The 11342-nt window shown below is 39.9% G+C and overlaps 1 protein-coding gene across 1 annotated transcript; it reads left to right on the top strand.

Annotated features, from left to right (window-relative positions):
• Nucleotide 1: 1 nt before the first annotated feature.
• PURB (purine rich element binding protein B) lies at nt 2-8274 on the top strand (the record flags this gene model as incomplete). The annotated part of the gene is made up of 1 exon (XM_006166043.3): nt 2-8274. A coding segment is annotated over one exon (522 nt), but the record flags the coding sequence as incomplete, so codon positions are not given.
• Between the last annotated feature and the right edge of the window lie 3068 nt (nt 8275-11342).

The raw sequence follows: 11342 nt of genomic DNA, 5'->3' as shown, positions 1-11342 counted from the left end.
GCCCGGCCCCGTCCGCCGCATCCGCCAGACCGTCAACCGCGGCGGCGGTGGCTTCGGCGCGGGTCCGGGGCCCGGCGGTCTGCAAAGCGGCCAGACCATTGCGCTGCCGGCGCAGGGCCTCATCGAGTTCCGCGACGCGCTCGCCAAGCTCATCGACGACTACGGAGGCGAGGACGACGAGTTGGCCTGCGGCCCAGGAGGCGGCGCAGGAGGCTCTGGGGGGGGCCTGTACGGGGAGCTCCCAGAGGGCACCTCTATTACGGTGGACTCCAAACGCTTCTTTTTCGACGTGGGCTGCAACAAGTACGGGGTGTTCCTAAGAGTGAGCGAGGTGAAGCCGTCCTACCGCAATGCCATCACCGTTCCCTTTAAGGCCTGGGGCAAGTTCGGAGGCGCCTTTTGCCGGTATGCTGATGAGATGAAAGAAATCCAGGAGCGACAGAGAGATAAGCTTTATGAGCGCCGTGGTGGGGGCAGTGGCGGTGGCGATGAGTCTGAGGGTGAGGAGGTGGATGAGGACTGAACCGGTAGCTTCTCCTGCAGGCCTCCCCCACTCCACCACCATCCCCTTGGCTAGAGATTTCCCCTTCCTGCTCATCCTTAGTGAGCTAGTGGAGAGGGAGCAAGGGAGGCCCCAGAGGAAGAAAACAAAATAAAAATAATAGTTACAAGAAATAACCATAAGAAAACAGTCAAGGACAATTAGAGAAAAGCAGTAAAGTTCCAAGGAACTGACAGCAACCTGCAAAGAGAGGACAACAGCGTCTCCTCATCTGCACAAAATAGTCTCAGCTTCTGTTGTTTCCCAACTGAGATACCTAAACCCATCTGGATAACCCTGGAGGGGATAGATTCTTGCATATCTGGGCCAAGAAACAGCCAAGTTACTCGCCCAGGCCCATTGAATTCATGTTATACCTGGGTATTCTGGTCTCAAGATCTCTCTGGCCCTCGCTATTGCAGTGTCTTATTCCTTCGCCTTCATTGAAATCATTTTGGATTTAGATCTTCATGGATCTTTTGAGAACAGAGAGTCCTTTGCAGTTACCCAGTTCTGAGGGTACAGGTTCATGAAAAGAAAGACAACTTTAACGATCATGGACAGGGCAGAGTAAGAGAAGCCTTTGGAGAATACAGAAACAAATTGGATCCTTTTTTTTCCTTTCTTTTTTTTTAATAATGGTCTTGCGTGGAACCTGGACCAAGGCCCATGTCTTGTCTTTGCAGCATTGTTTTCCCGGATGCAAATGGATTCAGATATCAGTGCTTGAACTAGAATCCATTACCAAAATAATTTCAAACTTGGCAAAAAAAGGTTTTTCTCAAAAAAAAATAAAAAGCAGTTTTACATTGGGGATTGCTGAGGTAGGCACAAGAAGTCAGGCATAAAGCACAAGGCAAACTTTGAGTGGATTGGTTGCTGCTCACTAAAGTTCTTCCCCTGATCTCTAGGTGTGGAGGTCATTACCAAGAAATGGCTTAGGTATGAATGAGAGCCAGATCCCTATGGCTCCACAGTGTGAGCCAGAGAATGAATTATGGCTAATTTGGCTGTTACAGCCACTGGTTGGCTGGATTTTAAACTGTAAAACTTGAAGATTACCTACAAGAGAAACAGTGTGGCTGCAAGCCTGAGCTTTAATGGAAAATTCGTCCTCATGGGAAAGTTGGAAATAACCAAAACTGAAGTCTTAACTTACCTTCAGTTTAATCTGTGGATTTGTTCAAATACTAAAGATCCTCAGGTCCAGAATTCCAGCATCATTTATTCTTTTAAAATAAATTTTTAAGAACTCGATCCATTGTATCAGTACCTCACAATCAAAGTTGGCAAATGATGGATGAGTGATTCAAGCAGTGCACCCGGTGGAAGCTGAAATCCATCTGTGAATGGAACTGAAGTGAACATGAATATGCTGACTATATCCTGGAAGCATTTTTATACCATCTTGAAATTTCAACAAACTGGCTTTTGCCAGTTTATCCAGCTGTCTTTCAAGAATAAAAGTTGGGGTTTTCAAGGATCGCCTCTTCTATATTTTAAATGGATTTCAGTAGAAATGATTTTTACTAATCAAGTTAATCCCACCCCATCAAAAGGTATTCCTAGAAATGTCATAGACCTAGGTAACTTTGAATTGAATGGGAGCTAATGTTCTTTCCAAAGCTTTCAGGTATTTGTGTGACACCTTCTCAACTAGGAGGCAAGTAACCCCACCTCCAAAATCTTAGTATTTTTTTTTAACTGCATGCCTGCCCTTTATTTGAGCTGCCTTTTTAATTTATTGCATATCCTTTTTATTATCTTATTTTGGTATTATTCAATCTATACAATCTTTTTGTATTTATTGGGAAATAAGTAATATACAAAAAGGTCGTTTTCATGTATTTGTGGCTGAGAGGGAGGGAAATAATTGTGTACATAAAACAAGGCTTTTTTTAAAAAAATAGACTATAATTCAGAATATTGTTGATCATAGATTTAAAAAAAAAAAAAGATGTAAGAGCCACAAGCATTGGTGCCCTTTTCAGACTATTTCTCTACTCATCATCCACAGTAGACTTTTTAAACAGATTTTTTTAAAGCTTTTCTTTTAAATTTTTCTCCGTTGCAAAGAATGTTTCCTAAATTGTATGGGAGCAATAGTATTTTTGATGTTTTAATGACATCCGTATACTTGTACTGTATTTTGTACTACAAGGCAGCTGTTTTCAATGTTGTCCTGCTGTATTTACCTATGTGTTTTGAGTGTTTATTTCTTTGCTGCGGAGAACAAATTCCTAAATAGTTTAGTAAAGGAACTGAGAAGCTAGCATTAGGTTTGCAGAAACTGTTTAAGTTTCATACTCTGAGGCAGCAATGAAAATTAAGGTTGCAGCTATTAGCTGATTGCTGTAACTTTTTCATTTTCAAACCATGTACAATTCCTGTATAGACCAACTTGTTTTCTTGCTTCAGTGGTAGTTCTGTTGCTCAGCTGCAGTGAGCCAGTTCAATTTTGCAAAGGTGCAGTACCTCTCCTTTTCAAGGGGTTGGTTTATTCTTTTTCCTTTTCTTTTGTTTGGCTGAATTGCAGTAACTAGCCTTGCCTTTCTATTCTGTAGAAACGACAGGGTCTTCACAATCCTCCACCAGTGGCTACTAAGCTATAATTAGCTGAATAGAAAGAATGTGGAAGTGGTCTGAGGCATATAGAGTATATGCCAAGAACACTACCATATATGGCATCAGCTTTGGTTACCAGAGAAATTTTTCTTAGTCATTAGACCATATAACAGTAATATATCATATGTAAATCTTTAGATATCAATTTGAGAATCCTCCAAAAAAAGGAGCAAAGAATGCATAAGCTATGTGTTGGCAAAAGTAATTTATATTAAAATTTTGACCTGCCTATGTAAGATTAAGTGGTAAATGTCATAGTGGTGGGTTTTTAAGTCTTAACCAATCTCTAAGGTTTGTTTCTCCTGCAGGGGGTGTTCATGGCCTCTCTTCCCCATTGCAGAAAGATTGCAGAAGGATGTGGATTAATTGTAGCATTTCACTGATCCTTATTTCTCGTCACTAGGGACAATAGAAATCTACAAAGTGCAGAGATTTGTTCATAAATGTTAACTAATTTTTAAAAAATGGTCTTTGTTAATTTCGATCATATACTGGCATTGTAGAGACTGGGAAACAACCGATTTTTTAGTTTTGTTTTTCAAAACTACTATGAACTATTTAAAACTTGTTTAAGTTTGGCAAACATCCCAGTTAATCAAAATAGTCATATTTCTGAGAATTAGGGAACTAAAATTGCTTTTCATATAATTGGCAGAAGATCTGCTTCTCAAACTAATGTAGTTATAGAGTTGAGAAAGTAAATTTTACAAACATTCAAAACAGCAAACATCTCTAGAGAACCTGCCACTACTTTCTGGTTTCTATTGTCCCTACCTGTCATTTCAGCAAGTTTGGCAGTTTCTAGTCAGCAAATTTTTCAGTGCATATGCTTCACAAAACAACGTAGAAATCTGTGTGGCGCCAAAAAATCAAAGTGAAAACCAAACCAAAAACCCAAACACCCTATGTAACTGTCGGAGGCATGTAGGTGGTATAAATGACTGTAACTGTGATACACATACACAGCTACTTGTCGTGTCACTTTCCATAATTATTTACTGCAAAATGATTGAGAGGGTTTTGGTGCAGGCAGCCATTAACCTCCTGCTTCCTTTGTTACCTCTGGATCACTTTGCAGTAAATTGCAGGTCTTTTAAGAGATTCAAGCTTCAGTTTTTTCAAAACAAAACAATTATCCTGTCTTATCTGAAAATGCAGGGTTGTGGGCAAAAGAGGCTGGTTATAATAATGCCCTCATATTGAGTGGTCTGTAAACGGCTACACACTTCTGGCACTATAGTTTCTGAGAATGCTTTGTCAAATATGACCTTGACTGGATTTATAGGGGTGTAGAATGTAATCTACACAAAGTGACTGTTTGCATCTACCTTGCTCTTGAGGTAGATGAAATTAAGAAGAAGCTGGAGTGTGTAAGCCATGCACATAAGTATTCTTCACTGTAAATTTTGTTTTCATTTCTAACCCAATTATGGTACTTTGTCCAATGCACAACTGATCTCTCAGTAGATATTCATTTGAAAATAGTGTGGCCTTGATCAGTGAGAAGGGGAAAGAGAGAAGTGACTTTGCTTATGTAAAAGTGACTCCTTTGCTGAGAGTTGTTCTGCAGCACTCTTGGCTTAATGTTTGTGATGGGTCTCTTTTTGATTGGGAAAAGTTAATGTTTTGACCCTAGAGTTAATTCAATTGAGTTGTCTTCTATTGTTAGGAAGTGTCAGAATTGCTCTGATGAATAACAAAGTTGACTGCTTTGATGTCCAATCTCAGGTTTTAGAATATAGTGGTATAAAATCCCACTATTATTAATTCTTAAAATAATTTTAATTACTACCCTAAAAGTCACATGCATAAGGCCTGTTCTGAGAGCAGAGCCTTCATCTTTTTGCTCCTTTTCCACTTTGTACTTCACTTGAAAAATAGTCAAGTGATTTTACATTGTATATTCCCATTTTAACCCTGACATATTTCTCAAAGATAAAGCACTTTTTGATCATGAAATACACGGAATCTTTGTGTGATGTGGATCATCGTTTCTCAGGCTCCCCTAGATAATCTGCTTATGAATATTGTTCTAATTCTGTGTAAGAAGAGTAGAAATCTTTGCTAATGTTAGGAAGTTTGTATTACTGATCCAGAATGCATTTTGCTAGTTTCCAATGGATGGGAGAGTAAACAATGCTGCATTCACAATTTTAATAAATTACTTTCCCTTGAGCCTTAAGGTAACTTTTCTTTTCTGAAAACAACGGCACTGAAGTTATAGTAAATGAATGAGATTATCAGTTTTCAGGGTTGGTTTTAGAGTACTGTAAATTAATTAGCTGTCTTCCTAAAGAGTTAAATTCCCATTCAGTATACTGGATAATGGGTATGTGGGTGGGTCTGGGGAGGGGGGAGATAGTTTGTAGAAAAGAAAAAAGAAAAAAAGAACCACATTTACCTTAAGAAAATATAAACTAAAAGAAACAAATTTCAAACAGGGCACATCACATGTCCCTTTTGAAATTCTAGATGGAAGGTGGAAGTGGCAAATTATAACTTAATTTCCTGTTTTTAACTTAGAAAAACAAGTCATTAATTTCAAACGTTGGTCCCTAGAAGTTTCAAGAGATAGCTGGACTCTTAAATGGTGAGTTCTATTGTATATCTAACTTTACTATTTAAAGTCACTTTTCCTAGCCCTCAGTCTTAAAAACTAGTTTTACTACTGATGGAGTTAACAGACCCTTACTTGAACAAATGTGATCTAGTTGTTAGTACTGAAAATTAAATTTGGAAAATGAAAAAAATACTGCCTCATGAAAACATTACCCTAGTGATTCCTAACTTATAACCTGTACCCTGACCAAGTAAGGCCTTTTTGAATGTATTTTGTATTTCCTAATGAAATAGGGAATATGCTATCAATATAATCACTTCTGTTCAGACACTTTCATTTGAAAATCTAACTCATGCCTCTTGAATTAGACATTCCAGTTGGAGGAAGGTAGAACTTGTTGAAACAACAGTGGTAGTTTCACTACCCAGTAGGACTTCTAATAACAGGAAAGTTTTATTTCATAAGTTAAAACTATATCATTTTTTCCCATAGTTGATTCCAACAGTTTGATAAAGGAGTATAACTATACTTTTAATTAACATGAGATTTTAAGTCTAGGAGAGTATTTTTTCCCCTGTGTTACATGTAATGCCATGGACATGTACAAGACGGGGCTGATTTTATCTTTTTAGTACCATGAAATGTGGGCCCATAGTATTGGGAATAAAGCAATAGACTTATTTATTGTCCACTAGGATGTTGCAGAAGGCATGAGTTTGTCTTTTTTTTCCCCTTAGTTTCAATAACACGAACAGCTAACTCAAGAAAATTGATTTGGACTATACCATTTCTGAAAAGCAAAGTATTTCATCCCCAATCTTACCCCAGCAAGATCAAGCTGGTTAGGAAAATATATATATTTGGAGATAAAATGGCAAGTGATACATTACTCCCTCCCCTCTTATGGCTAGAGGGCACATATGTTCACCAGAAAGTGAGAAAGCACCATCCCTTGGGAGATGGCTGTGTTGTAACCCCTCCTCCTCCATTTCTTTCAGGATTTTGGGGGCGCACACACATGCACTGGGAGTGTTTCTAAAGCTGCCAAATCTAAGACTTGAATCACATAAACTGTCATGTAGGATCCAGCCGCCTTAACCACCAGGCCACTGGCTGGCCCTATTTCTTTCCTTTTTAAATTCCCTTTTCAAATTACAGGGTGAACCCCAGTAAATTTGAAGAACAGCATTATAGATCATATCAACAAACACATTTGTGTTGTAGAAAGTTCATTTTAAACTGATGTAATATGAGACATAAACCCTTTTCTCCCAGCTCATATGTCACCCCTGTATACAAAAGCTCTCTGGATTCCTATAAATCAATAGATAGGGCAAAAAGTCTAGAAACTTGACTTTAAATCAGTACGGGACATACTTGTAAAGAGTCCGTGGTTTTGCATGATGTTGTAGCAAGCAAGTATATTTGAGTTATTTTTCAGTGACATCAAGATTTGAGTAGTAACTAAGATCATCAACACATTTGGACTTTTCTGAAGTTAGAGAACAGTTCTATTAGTGAGAATTCCTTTTGGACCTTCGTGCAGATATTTTTCCAGGATCATTTTTTGAAAATCTGTTCGTCTTCCAATATGTTTCCATATAACACACTTTCCATCCTCTAGGAATCTTCACTGCCAATCATATCTACCAGTGGCTTCCTTAGACTAGATTCTTCACTCCAAAGCTGGGACTGATGTCCTGCCAGTAGAGAATCTATAGAAGTAATTTGAATGAATTAAAACCAAATCTTGTTACAGGAAACAACTTCCTGATGTAGATGTATAATTCCTGATGTAGATGTACAATTAGAGATTAGGTTGGAAATTTAAAGGGTTTTTTTGGGGATGTCTTTGATCTCTGTAAATACCCACATGCTTATGCATTGTAAACCAAGTGTGTATTCCTATGTATGAATTTGTAGTACTGATTTCTGCTTCAAGAGAAGCTGCACCTTTAATTTTATAAGATCCCCTCCACCTGTAACCCTATAAATGTTTGTAAATAGAACACTAAAATTCATAGTGATAGGATCAATTTGGGAATATCTGCTGAGAGACCAAAAAGTTCATTTTTTTAAGTACCTTGGTTAAAGAGTAAAGATTATTCCTCTTGCTTATTTTTTAAAAGAAGAATGCACTTTAACAAACATAGAGCTGCATGGGCAATTCAAACAAATCCGAAGTGCAGTATCCATTCAGAAATCACACTTCCTGAAAACCGTTCAAAGCAGAATCCAGACGGGTTGTTGATCTCACTGCCTGTAGGTTGAAGCTCAGATTCTGATCAATTTTGAGACGAGCAGGGCTGCTTCAAAAGAGCAATGTGAATACAGCCAGAAGCTTCAGACAGGTCTGTAAAATGGCGGGTCCCGTATTTACCACTAACTAGCAAAACTGACAGAAAAACTCATAGAGAAAAATGTTTAAGAATCTCCTGCTGGTGTGCACTCCTTACAATAGCAGACTTTTGCAAATGGAGTTTTACAGTCTATATTTAAAAAATTGTATGTTTGTAACAAATAAAGTATGCAGAAAAGTGAATGACAATCTTGTGCCAGTGTCTGTAATTTAAGGTATTCTGTGGTAGAAGGAAAGATCGTCTGCTGGGCTCACAAATGGGTATGGAATTTGGGGTGTTCCCACTGGCAGGGACTTGAAAATCATTGCACATTTCATCTCATTTATAACCAGTCCTAGGACTTATGGGTTCTCATAACCCTTTCATATTAAGCAGTCAGTGGAGTAAGTTTTATGCTTTGGTCCATAAATCCAGATAGATTACTCACTTCCCCTAATTTTATCCATCATTTACAATAACTCATGAAACTGCTGTCTCAGACGTCCTTCAGTTGTCAACATGATACCTGACTACTTAGGGAGCATGTTAGATCAGTTTTCTCTTGACCAATATTAAAGAAAAAGTTGTGTCCATAGACCCTGACCAGAAGTTCCCAGACTGGTCTAAGGAACCCCTTTACACTTAAAATGTTCTAAAGACCCCATCAAGCTTTATTTCTGTATGCTGCATCTGTAGATAGCTATCATACTAGAAATTGGAACTTAAAATACTTTCTTTGCCAGAGGGCACACTCACTCACCTAAGAGGACAGGGTGAGAAAGTACCCCCTCACATGGGGGGTGGTCATGCCACAATCCCCCCACCTCCATTTCTTCTTTTGGGACTTTAGGCACACATGTACATGCACCCAGTGTGTTTTTGAAATGGGTCTGGTACTTGAACTGCACAGTTTCACCATGTGGGGCCCACCGCTTAACCACTGGCTGGCCCAGAAATTGAAACTTTTTTTTTTTTTTTTTAAGAGAGATGTTTGCTGTAGGGTGTGTGCATTCATCAGATAAAAAGTGAGACATCACCCTGCAGGGGAATGGCACGCTGTAGTCCCTCCTCCATTCTCCTTTTGAGACTGGGTGCATATGTACAAGTGCCTGGCATGAGTTTCAAGCCACTGGGTCTGGGACTCAAAACCATGGTGGGAGTCCAGCGACATAACATGCCATCTACTGGTCCCAAAATTAGAACTTTTTTTTTTTTAAAAGAATTTTTAAATTGTATTTTTCAATTTGATGGGGTGGGGAGTGGGAGTTGGGGGGAAGGGTGAGTAAGAAAGCAAGCGGCCAGGTCCAGGACTCAAATCACAGTCGGCCATGTTGGAGTCCAGCATCTTAACCACCATGCCACCTGCCAGCCCCAAAATTGGAACACCATCATGTCATTTGTCTTCTAGAAAACACTAGGGGGAGAGTGGGATTGACAATATTTTTATGAACATAGATTTTTTTTCTTTGTTCATGATAGCATATGTGTGTACACACATGAAAGAGAGAACACCCTTGCACTCTTCTGCCACACCATGGTCTTCATCTAGTCTTCCAACCTGTCTTATCCTGGGTATTGGCATATTCGCTCAGTATGCCTCGGGTGGACCAAGCCAAGGTTTCAAACTGTGGTTACCATGTGGAATCAAGCCTCTCCCCAGCAGTGAGTCACTGCTATGCCATGGAACTGGCACATGCACTCAAAGTTTTGACCTGGATTTCTGAAAGTCCCTTCTGGATTTCCAAAAGTCCCAGGAGAGTGTGGATCACCCTTTGAACACCACTGAGCTAAGCTGGTATGTAATTTACACCTTTCCAGAAATGAGGGATGGGGCTGTGGAGACTAGTTACACAGCTTCATAACAAGTTTTCCTTATGTTCACATGAGAGTCTCTTGTTAGGAAAGCTGCTCCCCGCCCTGCATACATCCACATGCTTAATTCTCCACTTCCACAGTTCCCAGTGGTGGTTGTGCTTCTGCAGAACCACCTACAGAGCATTGAATCCCAACCCCTGGCACAACCCTACACCAACCAAATCAGAATGATTGGGACACAGATAGCTTTTGGGTGATGGTTTGGAACTTTAAGCTCTCGCAGGTAATCCTAATGTGCAGTCTGGTATGAGAACCAGTGGCCTGTGGGACCTTAAGGTATACAGAAGGAGAAAGGAATGATGGGTGGGGCCAGCAGGTGGTGTGGTGGTAGAGACGCTGGACTCCCACGTGGCTGTCCACAGTTCGAGTCCCGGACCTGGAGGTTTGGTTTCTCACTCTCCCTTTCTCTCTGTCTGTCTCTCTCTGGTCAAAATTGAAGAATATTAATAATAAATAAAATTCAAAATAAATCTTAAAAATAAAAAAAGAAAGGAATGATGGGTGGGGACTCTGCCAGAGAAAAACAAAAGACCTGGGAATTGCCCACTCCACTATTCAACCCCCCACAGTAATTCATCTTGAGTCAAGTTTGCAAACAATCCCTGAGTTTTGTGTTAGCATGAGAAGCCATTAATGCACATCTGGAGGGCTTGTTAAAACATGAACTTTCAGGTGTTAAGATTTACTCAATTAAACTGCACTAAATTCAAAACAAAAAACGGACTTTTGGGACCATCAAATGGCATAATGGTTACGTCACTGGATTCCCATGTGGTTGACCATGGTTGAAGTCCCAGACCTGGCGCCTTAAACTCATGCTGGATACATACACATATAAGCCCAAAAGCTCAAGAGGAGAATAAAGGAGAAGAGATTGTGGCATGGCCATCCTCCCTGGGGGGGAGGGGGGGATTTCTTGCTTTCTGTCTCTCTGTCTCCATCTCTCTGGCAAGTGCACATGCCCTATAGCAAAATAGTTTTGGTACTTCTGATGTGGTGAACTAGGTTCTAACCCTGGCTCTGACCAAAATTAATAGTGTGATTCTAGGCAAGTATGTGTCACATATAAAAATCCTTAGAGTGCCTAGCTTAGCTTCCAGAATTCATTGGAACTTGGGGAAATAAGAGCAACCTGGTGGTCAGTACCTTTTTTTTTTTTTTTTAAATTTTGGCAACATCACGGAGAGAGACAGACAGAGAATGTGAGAAAGCACTCCTCATGGAGGATGGTCATGCCACAATCTCTTCTCCTCTACCTTTTCCTCTCAGGACTTTGGACATTCACACATACGTGCCAAGTGTGTTTCTCAAGCTGCCAGGTCTAGCTCTTGAACCATGCAGTCAGCCATGTGGGATCCAATTCCCCAATCACCACACTGCTGGTGCCCCCCAATTTTTTTTA

This window comes from Tupaia chinensis, unplaced genomic scaffold, assembly GCF_000334495.1.
Source record: "Tupaia chinensis unplaced genomic scaffold, TupChi_1.0 Scaffold144150_1, whole genome shotgun sequence".
NCBI lineage: Eukaryota > Metazoa > Chordata > Mammalia > Scandentia > Tupaiidae > Tupaia > Tupaia belangeri.
Note: the sequence above shows the minus strand (reverse complement) of the source record. Positions and strands in the feature narration are given on the sequence as shown.